The 15,097-nt window shown below is 42.3% G+C and overlaps 1 protein-coding gene across 1 annotated transcript in view; it reads right to left on the bottom strand.

Moving 5' to 3' along the window:
• CDC14A (cell division cycle 14A) overlaps positions 1–4,522 on the bottom strand; it is a 164,008-nt gene extending 159,486 nt beyond the window's left edge. Inside the window, exons 1-2 of the mRNA XM_065881245.1 lie at positions 4,474–4,522; positions 3,589–3,679 (exon numbers count right to left, since the gene is read on the bottom strand). Of these exons, the coding sequence (XP_065737317.1) occupies positions 3,589–3,679; positions 4,474–4,522 (140 nt within the window). The remainder of the gene's footprint in view (positions 1–3,588; positions 3,680–4,473) is intronic.
• Positions 4,523–15,097: the final 10,575 nt, after the last annotated feature.

The raw sequence follows: 15,097 nt of genomic DNA, 5'->3' as shown, positions 1-15,097 counted from the left end.
CCTCATAAGGTCACTTTGTTAAATTTTCTCCACCAGCTTCTCAGAAGGTTGCCATTTCAATCATAATGCACTAATGTCTCTCCATAGCTAAATAAACATCTGCACAAAACACAGCTGTGTCCAGAATGCCCACAGCCTAATATTTAAAGAGTCTACTTCCTGATTCAAAAATAATAGTTGCATTTCCAGGGTGATAATTTAGTCAGAAAGGCAGTATTTCACTTATACATTCAGCAAATAAGTACACAGATACAGGGCTGTACAAGGCCCTGTGTGATTATGTATACTAATATTCCCCTTTCCTTAGAGACATGTACAATCTGATATGATAGTCAAGGTTTTCCTCACCATAAGCCATCCTCCATAGAAGAACCCAGATATTACTCATCCTTCCGGGGCTTTACAGTCTCTCTCATTCAATACCTCCCTGAAGTGGAGCTGAAGAGATGGATTGCACCACTTCTGTCCCTCTCCCCTTTCTTCTCTCTCCTTCGGCATTTGTCCACCTCTTTGGCTGCTTATTTCCACCTCTTTCCCTTGCTCCTCTCATCCTGGTCATGCCTATGAAATACAAGCCTTGATATTTTCTCTTTCTCCCCAGAAATCACATCATTCTCAAGGCTTTATCAACTCTTTGTGGAAAATTCCCAAATTTAAGGACTTCAAATTTATGTGATATCCAACACTGACGTGCACATCCCTTAAATTCCTTAATTCCAACCTGCAACATGGAATGCCTGATCTCCCCACTAAAGCCAATTCTTCTGCCCTATTTCTTATTTCAGTCAATGGCCCCAGCAGGTTCACCATGACCCAGGCTGTCTTAAAGACTTCTTTGACCCCTCTTTTTCCTCAGCACCCCACCAACCCACCCACCTGATCTGTTCCCAAGTCACATGGATTCAGAGCCCTTCTTCCCACCACCATTGCCACCAGTCCTAATCTAGACACTTATTTCTCCCCACTGAACAATTCGGAATTTTTCTAAGTGGGCTCTACCTCCTCTCTAATCCATCTTAAGTGATGATAGCATCATATTAATTTTTTTAGAGAGGATATATGTACTCTGGAACCAGAGGGCTTGGTTTTAAATTCCAGGTCTGCTACTTCTTACTTCTGTGACCTTGGGCAAGTTACCTAACCTCTCTGTACCTTACTCTCATCGTTTGCACACTAAGGATGGTAATAGTAGCTGCCTCAAAACTGTTGTGAACATAAAATAAATTAATAGTTGTGGGGCACCTAGAACAGCATCTGGCATGCATTTAAATGCTCAATAAATGTTTGCCATTATTTGCAGTTAGCATAGGTCCAGTCATACCCTGGACTGCCCCCAGATCCTCAAGAGAGTCCCATGGCATACCATGCTGCATTCAATCTGCCCAGCTGACCTTTCAGCTTCATATCACACAGCCCCACTTGAACCTGTACACACACCAGGCAAATCAGAGGTCTTACTATTCCCTGAACACACGCCAGAGCCTCCCTCCTCATCCTCACTGTTCCCACTTCTGGGATCTCTCATCTCATATCTCTGTCCATCCTTCAAGCCAGTCTTAACTCCTTCATGAAGCCTTTGCTGAACCCCTCCACCAGAAGTGCTCCCCAATGCCCATGAATTCCCCCCAGCACAGGGGTTATGTTACTCTATGGCAGTTATCTTTTCTCTCCGTCTCACTGCAGTCCTGTCTTTCTCCCTGCAGGTTTGGAGCTCCTTGAAGGTAACATATGCATCCATCATCCGTGTATTCACTACATCCTCTAGCCCTATGAAATATGTTGAGGTGACAAAAAAACGGAGGTGTGGGTGATCAGAACCATAGCCACTACTGTGGCGTAGTAGTGAGGCACCTCCAATAAAAAGAAATACACACTCTGCCCAGACTGGAGTCCTCATCGTAGTTTTGAATGATATCAAAACTCACAATATAAATTGGATGGTCTCTCCAGCAAGTCTTTCTTTACAGGACACCAGAAATACAGGAGAATCAATATAAGAAGAACGTGGTTTGTAGCCCTATCCGAAAATACTAACATTAAAATCACACAAAAAATTTTCCTCATATATTAATATTAGAATCAAAAAACCACTGAGTACTGACTGTGTTTAGTTGACTAAATGTAATTTTCTGCTAGATCTACCATCTAGCAATCCCAAGAGAAGCAACTTAGACCTCAAGGCCTGGAGCTTGTTCAGTGACATATTAACTTCTGGCACATCACTGAAGAATTAAACGTAACGGCATATACACAGTCCCTACCCTCAGACTCATGAGAGGTCCCCAAACCCTACACCCAGAAAAAGAGGGCGACAACAATGCACATTCCCAACAATAGAATGAACACTCCATAAACACTGCTGGCAGTGACATCATCCAGGTACCAGAGGTCAGAGAGCAGGCAGTGCAGTACTCCATGCTATCTAGGAGCATAGCTGTAATCTGACACCAGGGATTTAGACCTCTTTGCCCAGCAACTCTGGGCATTCATGAGCAGCAGCAAAGGGCTCTTTCATTCCCACTTTCACTTCAGCCATTCAAGGAGCATCCTGCTCCCAGCACCACTGAGAGAAATGTCCCGAAGACATCAGTTTCAAGAATCCCTATGATTAAGTGAAATTAAAGAACGTTTTCCCTCAAATAAAAGATATGCTCTTGAAGTCCGAGAATACTCTCACTCTTCCAATACCTGGTGGTACCCACAAATACTTTGGCAGAACTGCCAAAATCCCTCTTAACAGGACAAGTCCTAGGAAGCTTACTAAGTAACTATGGTTCATTTAACTATGTTCATTTAATTGCACGTTTGGTTAAGAAAACAAGGAAGTAAAATTAAATGTTTGTTAGAATATGTTGGACAACTCTGAAACACTAGCTCTTTTAATAAAAGGACATAATTATGTCAACTCATCCTTCTTATTCCTTATTATATGTTGCTTTTATTAAGTAGAGATTTATCTCTCTTTAATTTTTTACTATACTATACGATATCTTTTTCCTGTAGATCAATGGTCTTTCACAGAAAACAGTTCCCTACTTGTATCTTACACTCTCAAATCCTAATCCCACAGAGGCAGAGTAAACAAAGAATGTAAATTAGCACTCCTATACCACTTCCTCAAAGGCAAAAATAATAATACTGTGAAGCTTGGGGCACCCAAATAAAATAACTCAATAATTTACCACACAGATAAACTCAATACACACACTGCCCTGTACTCTGTAGGTGCTCCAATAAATACTCCATGACTGATTCACAGGCCTACTACAGAATCTGGCAAGGACAGAGGGTACGTCTCCCTGGTCCTGCACTGGGGAGTGTTAGGAATCTACGGTTGCAGTTTATTGTGGTGGTAGGAAGAACTAATATAGATAGAGGTCTAAAAGAAATGAGGTGACGATAGGTTCAAATTATGTTAACTTTCCCTGCACCTCTCCCCAAGCATCTGAGCCTAAAGAAATTGGATTTGTTGCTTGCACCACTGGGGGAAGGTGAATAAAACTGCCATAAAGGTGCACTGCATTTCCTCACCAAAGAGCCAACAAACTAAATGGTTGAGAAAAAAAAGAAAGAAAGAAAGAAACTTACTTTTCATAGACCAGCTCCTCATCGATGGAGAAATAGTGGGTATTTACTGTGCTTTTTGGTCTATTCCTTAAAGTAGCAAAATATAACCGATCTGAAAGACAAGTTTAAAAGACAGGAGAAAACATATGAGAAGTAGGGAAGCTGGGGGCAGGGGGGGTTGCTAATGCAACAAGATCAAAATAACAACCGCCACCCATTATTTAAAGACCCCATTAACACATGGAATTCTTGCAGAGCCCTGATCTCTCCCACAAAGCGACAGAGATCCAAGAGCATACCAGTTAGAGAAGCGAGAAGAGGGCCCGACTGAGGAACTCAGCGGTGGGCAGAGCTCCCATATCCCCCTTGTTCAGGCCAGCGGGAGCAGGCAGAAGCTGAGGGTACCCGTAGCACTGGAGATGCAAGTTTGGTTCAGAAATGTCCAGACCTCAGCAGCTGCGGAAGGGGAAGGGAGAGGCCAGAGGCGAGCCTCTCCCCTGCAGCTCCGGAGACTTCAAGAAGAGGAAGGGAGGAGAGACGGGGTTTGTGTCTGGAGATGTCCCGAAAACCGAGTCCAGCAGTAGAAGGATAAAGGCAACCGAAAGGATCCGCACGAGCCGCTGCATGCAGGAGCCCGGGAGAGGCCGGCGCCGTCCCATTATCGGGCGGGGAGGCCTTCCGAGCGTGCTGCAGAGGGAACGAGGGACGCAAGAAAGACAGAGAAGCCGGAAGCAGGGGGTCCTCGGGGAGAGGATAGCACCGAGAGGGGACGAGAGCCCGCGCAGCGACCGCAATACGCTGGGGGCCCAGGAAGAAGCCGGAGACAGTGGTTGGGACGTTGGGGCGAGAAGTGCAAAGAGTTGGGGGCGACGGAGGGTTGCAGGATGCGGGGCGGCTGCTCCTCACCTTTCATGAACTCGCAAGCCCCGATTAGTTCCCCTGACTCCGCTGCCATCTTAAGCGAGATACGCACGGGGGAAGGCTGGGTCCTGGCCAGCTGAGGTCACCCGCCCCCAGGGGCTTCCCCACTGCCCAGGAGCCGGGAAGCTTGCTGTCCCGAACACCGAGCCCGCCCGAAAGAGGCAGCAGGCGCCGAGGGCGGAGGCGGCTGGGGGGTCAGCGCGCAGGGCGCCCCGGGGACATTCCGTGGGGAACCCGAGCACCCTCCGAGCGGGGCGCACACGCCCCGGTCTGTGGCCACTCCGCTTCGGACCCGGCTGCTGCCGCTGCTCCGCCGCCGCCGCGCCTGGGAAACGCAGACCAGCTCTCACGGCCGGGCAAAGTCTTCCCCCGGCTCCCAAAGGGATCATGGAGGAGGAGACTTCTGGCCCCGCTCGCGCCCGTGGCTACTCGTGCGGCAGCGGGCAGGACTCTGGTGCCCGCCGGCTGGCAGCAGCTGCTCCGGCTCCTCCTTCGCCACCTTCTTTCAGCAGCAACTCTTCCTCCTCCTCCTGCCCCTGGGTCCGCCCGCAGACCTTCTTCCCCGCCCTCCCTCAGCCCCCTCCACTTTCACGGCTCCGCGGCCATCCCTTAAAGGGACAGCGCCGCTCCTTTCTCCGCGCCCGCACCGCGCCCCAGTTACCAAGCGCCCCGCGGATCACTAAGAGCCGGTTGCTAAGGCTTTGTTGCCGTCCACCAATTGCTGTACAGGAAACGCGGTCCTAGGCCATGAGGAGCCGGGCGGGGCCTCCAGACCAGAAAGTTATGAATGAAACGGTGGAGTTGGGAGTGGTCCCGGAGGGCACTGAAGCGGCTTCGCAGGCAAGAATGAGCCCGCGCCCCTCCGTTTTCTGCACCCACTTAGTCTTCTTCCTATTCCAGATTTTTCGTCTCTCTCATTCTCTACCTCTCTCTCCCCACTCACCCTTGTTCTTCTAAACTCTTGCATGCGCGCGTGGACACACACACACACACTCTTAAAGATCTCAGAACTCCGTGCCCCACCTTACCTATAGCTAATCTTTCAACCAACCCCCATCCTCACCACTGACAGACCTCTATCTTTACTAAAAAAAGAAGCCCTACCTCGTAGCTCAGAAGAACACCTACTGGTTTCCTCTACACATATTGGACTCTGAATTAACTTGTGCTTTGTTCTCACTGGGTGAAAGCTTCCCATCCGGTTCCCCACGTCCTCTCATTTGGGTCGCCGCTGTGGGCGCAAAATCATCACAAATACCTAACCTTTATGTGGCTCTGGTTCTGGAGGGGGGCGGGGCGGAGGAGCGAGGCCAGCCGGGGGGGAGGGGAGGGAATAGGGGAGAGGGAAGAGGGCCACTTGTCCACGGGGAAAATTATCACAAAAGAATATCTTTACACAGTCTTAGGTGAAGCGCTGCAGAGAGTGGTTCATCTCAGAGAAGCCCGTGACTTGTTTCTGTGAGGCTTCTCGTACAGCTCGAACAACTTTAAAGCGGGGTGTCCTACCGGTGTGCCTAATTAGAGAGCAGTCCCTTCCATATGAAAATGGCGCTACAGACCCATCACCGGAAGAGCATGCGCTCTGAGTGGTTTCTCCAGAAACAGACAGGGATTTGTGCCAGCCTTCGGTTTCGCAGTCGTTTGTTTACCTCTTGGAGAAAGGGGGCGCGCAAGAGAAAGAGTCCACTGACTTTGAAGGACCGCTCTGAGGTCAGCAAGTAAAGCTCAGTCTCTTGGTCTCAACCCGTTAGCTTTACTGGCTCTCCAAAAAGCTAAAGAGCCCACAGAAAAATGATAAATGAATATTACTTATTCAGAAAAAATATTCTGAACATATCAGTAATTCTAATAGAACATGCCCTTGCAAGACAGTTAAAAGAAAACCTATCCTAACATTCCAAATCTTTAAACTCTAAGGTAAGAACCGTATAAATTTAAAGCTGGAAGAATCACTAAAGACGACCTCCTACCATCCCCTAATCTTCCTACGAGGAAAGACTACCTCAAAAGAGTTTTTAAAACCGTAAAAGTCCTGAAAATATGAGTTGTCATGAGCGTTCCACTCTGCTGAGATGCAGTCCATGTTTTCCAGGCCCCTGGCCATGGCTATGGAATTCTAAAGAATGAAGTATCTCTAAATGTATTGTCCACACTCAACAATTCTTCGAATTTTGCCTGATATTTACTCCCACAAATTGTGTGTCAACAATCATGTTAGCCAATTCATATTATTTTGTTGAAAAGTTCCAACTGAGACTTTATATGTGACAGTTATGGAAAAGCAAAGTGTATGAATGTCTCAGTAAACTTACCCACTTTGTTTAAAAAAGCTAATTCAATGATGGCAATCTATTTCCAAATTTTATGATGTGAAATTCGTGTAGAACCTAAATTCTCTTAACAAATTTCCTAACAACTTTTCATCCAAGTGTTGTATTAGAAAAACTGCTTTAGAAAAAGAAGCCCAGGTTCTCATTCAACACATAAACTTTTAATTTTACTAAGTAAATAGACTAATGAAAAGAACTCTAAATCTATATGTTCAGAGAAGTCAGATTGAATTAAACACCTCTTGTTATTTTCTGAAATGAATTTACAAAAACATTTTCTTTCATATAATTCTCCTGCTTAGAAATTTTGGTCATGAGGAATGAATTATGACCTGAACAAATAGAAGTCCTTAAAATTAAGAACTCAAAATGAAAAAGTTTCTTTTTCCTTAGCATATTTACAGTATGAGTATTACAATGAAATTTTTGAAGTTGTTAAGACTTTATAATGTTTTTTTTGAAGCTCAATGAAAGGAAAATAAGTGATTGTCAGTATAATCAAATCTCTCTAAACCAAAGTCTGCACAACCTAAATGGTATAAAAAAATCCTGCAAGAAAAGTTATGAACAAGATAGTGCGCATACAGCACACATACATGTCAAGGTTCTAATGAGATCATAAAATACTATATTCTCTCAATTATCATGAGGTCAGAGTTCTTTTCGGTTGTAGTTTCATAATAAAGGCATGACTTCACAGTCTATGGAGGAAGATATGGAAAAAACTTTCCAATCACTCAGAATAAATGTTAGGAACTGACTTTTATCTTAAACAACAATAAAGAACGGTGTTGCACACATAAAGAAAATACTAGGAGAATAAAGATTTCACTCAACTGCAGAAAGGGAAGGTAATGTTATACAGAGAAATTTAGTTAAGTATAGGGCTTCCCTGGTGGCGCAGGGGTTAAGAATTCGCCTGCCAACGCAGGGGACACGGGTTGGAGCCCTGGTCCGGGAAGATTCTACATGCCGCGGAGCAACTAAGCCCGTGAGCCACAACTACTGAGCCTGCGCTCTAGAGCCTGCGAGCCACAACTACTGAAGCCTCCTCACCTAGAGCCCGTGCTCCGCAGCAAGAGAAGATACCGCAATGAGAATCCTGCACACCGCAACGAAGAGTAACCCCCGCTCACCGCAACTAGAGAAAGCCCGTGCGCAGCAACGAAGACCCAACGGAGCCTAAATTAAATAAATAAATTTTTTTTAAAAAAAAAGAAATTTAGTAAGTATAGAAGTGTCTCAAGTTTGAAAATGACAACATTTATTCTAACTCTGCAAACGTAGCTTGAATCCTGCCTCCAGTGCCCTGAGGGTAGTCTGCAGCCTATGCTCATGCACCTGGAGAGCTAGAAAACTCACTGCTAGAGGCAGCTCTAAAATATGTTGTCACTCTCTGGTTCTAATTCTGCTCCTTAAGGCTGTGCTGAACTCCCTTAGTTACTCTTGCATATGACAACTCTTCAAAAATACAAAGGCAGCTCCCTTGGGCCACTTCTTCCCCTTTGGTATTTCCCAGATTAAAATCTCCATTTTCTTCAACCTTTTCTTAAATTACATGGCTTCAAGCCCTGCTGTCCAGTCACTCTCTTTTCCAATTTGTCTGCATCCCTCATAAAGTGTGTCCCAGAACTGAATGCAGGCCTGTGGTGACCTGGTATGACTAGTTCTGAGATCAGAAAAAAAAAGCACTGAGGAAAATTCAGATGGGAACAAAAGCACTGAAAAACATAAAAGAACTAAGTTTTATTATTTAGTTGCAAAAAAGGAAATATTCTCTCATTGGAAGAGGGGGAAAAAGTTGCTCAGGATAGTCAAAGGCCTGACAGCTGTGATATTTACATATTCGATTCTTTTAAAATTATCTTCATTTCTCAGAATATCTGATTTTAACATGCTCTTTTAGTTGTTTGTTCAGTCATGATTATGTTATCTAAGCAAATAAAAGGGAATATATAATACATGCTTTGAATTCTTTCTAAAAATCAATTTTCAGTTTAACTATGAACCAAGGGGCAGTAGAAACCTACACTGCTGAGTAATTTGAAATTCAAAGTAATCAAAGTAATTAGACAAATTGCTTATATAATGCCAAAAATAATTTAAAGCAGCTTTTAGTAAAATATATATGCCAAAAAAGTCATTACAAGCCTGTCCCAATCTGATGAGAATGTATACAAAAGTGAATAATGGCAGAAAACAATTGAGGTTTATTATTATAGAATATTATTATATTATTATATATTATATTATATTATATATTAATATATATTATATTGTATATTATTATTATAGAGTATTATTATTATTATGGAGTATTATAATAGTATTTTTTAAATGATCATTCTTCAGTTTTCTTTTACAATTAAAGATACAGGGCTTCCCTGGTGGCGCAGTGATTGGGGGGTCCGCCTGCCGATGCAGGGGGCGTGGGTTTGTGCCCCGGTCCGGGAGGATCCCGCATGCCGTGGAGCGGCTGGGCCCGTGGGCCATGGCCGCTGGGCCTGCGCGTCCGGAGCCTGTGCTCTGCAATGGGAGAGGCCGCAGCAGTGGGAGGCCCGCGTACCACAAAAAAAAAAAAAAAAAAAAAAAAAAGATTCAAATCCAGAATGAGAATTCTGCCCTTGTTTTTCAGCTCATCTACTCTGCACTCATCCTGTTTGTAAAAACAACCTTCCCAGGCCATTATTGTTCTCCCCTGTTCCTGTCAGTATCTGATTCAGGAAGCTTCCTTGAAAAATGGGGAAGAATAGGGTTTTCTACTTTATTATCATCACTGCCAAATATGTTATACATGGATTGTTGAAAATCTGAGTGCAATAAAAGGAATAGTAACCCCCCCACACACAAAAAAAGTCATTACAGTACAAAAAGAATACCAAAAATTTGTAGACAACATGACTGCCCACAGATGCTAAGATCTTGGCCTGACCCAGCCATATTCTGCATCACACTAATTCTGTTTAAGGATTTCAAGCCAGAATTGAAGACAGTAAAAACCAGAAGGGACCTGGAAGATCAGCTAGGTCCAGTTTTCACAAAGACTCCATGGAGTCTAAGGTAGCAAGAGACCCCACATGGGGTTGGGGGTGGAGAGGGAAAGATGAGCAGGCAGGGCTTTTACAAAATATTTCATTTGTAAAAGAGTATGTGTCAAAATAGAGGAAAGAAAAGAGAAGAAACTGAGGTCCGCAGTTGGTAATCAATTTTCCAAAGTTATGTAGCTTATTGGTGGTAGACTCAAGACCAGTATTCATTATTTGCTCTAATACCAGCAATCTTTTCTCAGTTTTCCTCTAACTTAGCTTATCTAACATTGTTTAGTTCATAGGTTCTGAAACTTTTGAGATGATAAAGTATCAAGCAATATAATGCATATTAATAACTTTTTTCTTCAAAATTTTAGAGAAAATGATTTAAACTCAGAATGAATAAATAAAAGATGCTTCATTATCTGCCACTGCTATTATTGTCATGTGGCTTCTATAAAAATCTGAATTATTTTTCCACTCCTGTGATTTATTAATAGTATACCAGCGTTCTACAGAACATAGCTTAAGAAATACTGTTTTAGGGCTTCCCTGGTGGCGCAGTGGTTGGGAGTCCGCCTGCCGATTCAGGGGACACGGGTTCGTGCCCCGGTCCGGGAGGATCCCACATGCCGCGGAGCGGCTGGCCCGTGAGCCATGGCCGCTGAGCCTGCCCGTCCGGAGCCTGTGCTCCGCAACGGGAGAGGCCACAACAGTGAGAGGCCCGCGTAACACAAAAAAAAAAAAAAAAAAAAAAAAAAAAAGAAATACTGTTTTAGTGAACATTAAATAAAATAATTTGATAATCATCTCATCCTTGACTAGTGCAGCCAGGAAAGAATGATGTAGTTTTAGAAAGTAAAAGAAAGTTCCATGGGCAGGTCAGTATACATACGATTGCTCAATTTATTAACCACTTTGCTACATTTTTCAAATAGGCTAAAATGCGGTTTTTAAATTTACATAGTTTATCCATCTACATTTATCTGTCATTTCTATACTCTTTTTGGAGAAGAAATGAAGAAGTGAACATTTTTTTCTCCAAGAATATATAAAATAATATTCCTCACACCACTCCTTGCCCTCATCACCACTGCCTCAACTTACCACCACCCCTTTACCATCGCCCTGTTAAGAAATATCATTAGTGAGCTCATGTTTTAATCTTGTTTCCATGTTCACTCCCACATGCATATTTAATACATGCCCCTACTATACTCTGTATATGTTTCTATCAGGAAAATAATAGTTAAGTTTTATCGAAAACCAAGCAGAGCAATTTATACCTCAGGTCTCACATCAGTTGCCTATGAGGTAGGTACTATGATTACTCTCATTTTACAGTTGAGGAAACTGCCACAAAACAGATGCTCATGGAATATTTGGAGAATAAATAAATAAATGAGTAATTAAAATGTTGGGAGTTGATCTCTACTACCAGGCTCTATTCACATTGTCATTTCTTACCTATCTTTCCTGCAGTTAATCTTATAATTGTATTTTTGTCCATAATTGTGAAAATAAAAATGAATTTCATAGTAAAAAACAAAAAGGTTGGGAGGTGAACTTATGGGAATTGCTTGGATATGTAAATTAGTTATATCTGTAGCCTAGAGTAGTGGAAAAAATACCGGATTTATAATCAGAAGCCTGGGTTTCAGGCACTGCTCTATCACCAACTGTATGCATTATCTTAGACTATTTCCTCTGGTGTTAAATGGGAATTATAATAATTTCTAACTCACAGGAATAAGAGTAGACTTAAATAAGACTACCATGCTGTGATGCCATTGTATACAAATATTTGTTATTAGTGTTAAAGCCGATATTAAATACTAAATTATTTCCAAAATATGATGATCAGAAGCCTCAAATTACATCAGTTTGGATCTAGGTATCGTTACTTAATTTACTCCTAGATTAAAAACACAAGCAAAGTATTTACAATAGCCAGGACATGGAAGCAACCTAAGTGTCCATTGGCAGATGAATGGATAAAGAAGATGTGGCACATATATACAATGGAATATTACTCAGCCATAAAAAGAAACGAAATTGAGTTATTTGTAGTGAGGTGGATGGACCTAGAGACTATCATACAGAGTGAAGTAAGTCAGAAAGAGAAAGACAAATACCGTATGCTAACACATATATATGGAATCTAAAAAAAAAAAAAAATGGTTCTGAAGAACCTAGGGGCAGGACAGGAATAAAGACATAGACATAGAGAATGGACTTGAGGACATGGGGAGGGGGAAGGGTAAGTTGGGACGAAGTGAGAGAGTGGCATGGACATATATACACTACCAAATGTAAAATAGATAGCTAGTGGGAAGCAGCCGCATAGCACAAGATCAGCTCAGTGCTTTGTGACCACCTAGAGGGGTGGGATAGGGAGGGTGGGAGGGAGCCGCAAGAGGGAGGAGATATGGGGAAATATGTATATGTATAGTTGATTCACTTTGTTATAAAGCAGAAACTAACACACCATCGTAAAGCAATTATACTACAATAAAGATGTTAAAAACAAACAAAAAACTCAAGCAAAATGTACACTCACAGAGAAGCTCTTTTTATCAACTGAAGACAATTGCACAGGATACAAGTTAATGTTGTCTTTCATTTCTGATTGCCTGAAGCACGGTACTGTCCCTAGAATGTGATTGGGGCCAATGACCTCATTCAGGCATCCTCCATGGATTCCTAAATTCCCCTGCTCTGGTTCACGTTCTTTCAATCGTTCTGTTCCAGAAGCCTGGAACACAAATGTTGCTCCCTCTGGTTCCCATGGTGACCCTTGGTGCCCCTTTGGAATCCCAGGTTTTCTGGTGCCTACCCCTGTGCAGAAACTCCAGGAGAAAATAATTTCAACAAACTAATGGGAGATCCTTGGTTTTCATTTTTCCAATCACAAAATGCTACACAATTACTGAACAGATTCCTGATGGTTGTTCTTGCTGCTGTTGTTGTTATTAACACCTATAATTGTATTGATTCCAATGGGAAAAAACACACAATATCTTCTGTGTACCAAGCCTTCCTGCATGAAGATTCTATGTTATTCTTCAGGTTCTATCTAAAGTATAATTTGGACTTGTTAGTGTAGGATAATAACAATATGAATAATGTACACACAAACAAAAATAATTTCTGCTTATCCTAAAATACATTATTTCTCTTCATAACCATGTTTTATTTCCCGTAACATCAAACATATATTTTCTTTTTATATTTATGCATTCATTCATTCAGCAAATATCTGCTGTTTACTATTTGCCTGGCACTGTACTAGGTGCTAGGATAACAATCAAGAACAAGGCAGATTGTTTTCTTAAGGAATTTACATTCTATAAAGTGATATAGATAAGGAAGCAGTCTCCATAAGCAACAGACATATGATAGGCTGGAGTAAGTACAGAGCATCAGGAAGCTTTTGTGGAAAACATTAGCGCTGAGAAGTGAGGCAAGCGTTCCCTGCAGAATCCTAGACTTGAGTTTGAACAGGCATTAGCCAGGTGGAGGTAGCCAGATTGAGAAGGGAGCAAAGTAGCAGGGGAGGTGGGAAGGAGGAAGACGCAAGGAGAGAGTCCCAGGCTGAGTAAACATGATGTACACTGGCTGGTAAACAATCATGAGAAAGGCTAATTCAGGGATCAGAAATAGTTCCATTTGGCTCCAGCACAGAGTGTGAAGTGGGAGGAGAGGGGAAAGGATCTTGGTAAGAAAGGTTAAAAATGTGGACGTTATCCAGAGGGCAATAGGTCACCAAAATGAAATATATTAAGTAGAAAAAGCCTAGTCAGGTAGGGATTTAAAAATTGCTGGAAATAGTCTACAAAGTAGTTACGCTAATTGTAAATAGATTGGAGCTTACCCCATTAATCCCCAAAGAAGCAGAATTATAATAAGAATATAGACTAAGCTCCATTTAATAGGCTCTTTCATTCTCTCCTTTTCCTCTCACTATTAAAAAGACAAAAGTCGGGCTTCCCTGGTGGTGCAGTGGTTGAAAGTCTGCCTGCTGATGCAGGGGACAGGGGTTCGTGCCCCGGTGCAGGAAGATCCCACATGCCGTGGAGCAGCTGGGCCCATGAGCCATGGCCACTGAGCCTGTGCGTCTGGAGCCTGTGCTCTGCAATGGGAGAGGCCACAACAGTGAGAGGCCCGCATACCACAAAAAAAAAAAAAAAAAAAAAACCCTCCAGAAAATAGGCATAGAGGCAAATTACCTCAACATAATAAAGGCCATATATGACAAACACACAGCCAACATCGTTCTCAATGGTGAAAAACTGAAACCATTTCCTGTAAGATCAGGAATAAGACAAGGTTGTCCACTCTCACCACTATTATTCAACATAGTTTTGGAAGTTTTAGCCACAGCAATCAGAGAAGAAAAAGAAATAAAAGGAATACAAATCAGAAAAGAAGAAGTAAAGCCGTTACTGTTTGCAGATGACATGATACTATACATAGAGAATCCTAAAGATGCTACCAGAAAACTACTAGAGCTAATCAATGAATTTGGTAAAGTAGCAGGATACAAAATTAATGCACAGAAATCTCTTGCATTCCTATACACTAATGATGAAAATCTGAAAGAGAAATTAAGGAAACACTCCCATTTACCATTCAACAAAAAGAATAAAATACCTAGGAATAAACCTACCTAAGGAGACAAAAGACCTGTATACAGAAAACTTTAAGACACTGATGAAAGAAATGAAGGATGATACAAACAGGTGGAGAGATATACCATGTGCTTGGATTGGAAGAATCAATATTGTGAAAATGACTATACTACTCAAAGCAATCTACAGATTCAATGCAATCCCTATCAAACTACCAACGGCATTTTTCACAGAACTAGAACAAAAATTTTCACAGTCTGTATGGAAACACAAAAGACCCCGAATAACCAAAGCAATCTTGAGAAAGAAAAACGGAGCTGGAGGAATCAGGTTCCCAGACTTCAGACTATACTACAAAGCTACAGTAATCAAGACAGTATGGTACTGGCACAAAAAGAGACATATAGATCAATGGAACAGGATAGAAACCCCAGAGATAAACCTGCACACCTATGGTCACCTTATTTTTGATAAAGGAGGCAAGAATATACAATGGAGAAAAGACAGCCTCTTCAATAAGTGATGCTGAGAAAACTGGACAGCTACATGTAAAAGAATGAAATTAGAACACTCCCTAACACCATACACAAAAATAAACTCCAGATGGATTAGAGACCTT

Source organism: Phocoena phocoena, chromosome 1, assembly GCF_963924675.1.
Source record: "Phocoena phocoena chromosome 1, mPhoPho1.1, whole genome shotgun sequence".
NCBI lineage: Eukaryota > Metazoa > Chordata > Mammalia > Artiodactyla > Phocoenidae > Phocoena > Phocoena phocoena.
The sequence above is the reverse complement of the archived record's forward strand: the minus strand, read 5'-3'. Positions and strand labels throughout refer to the sequence as shown.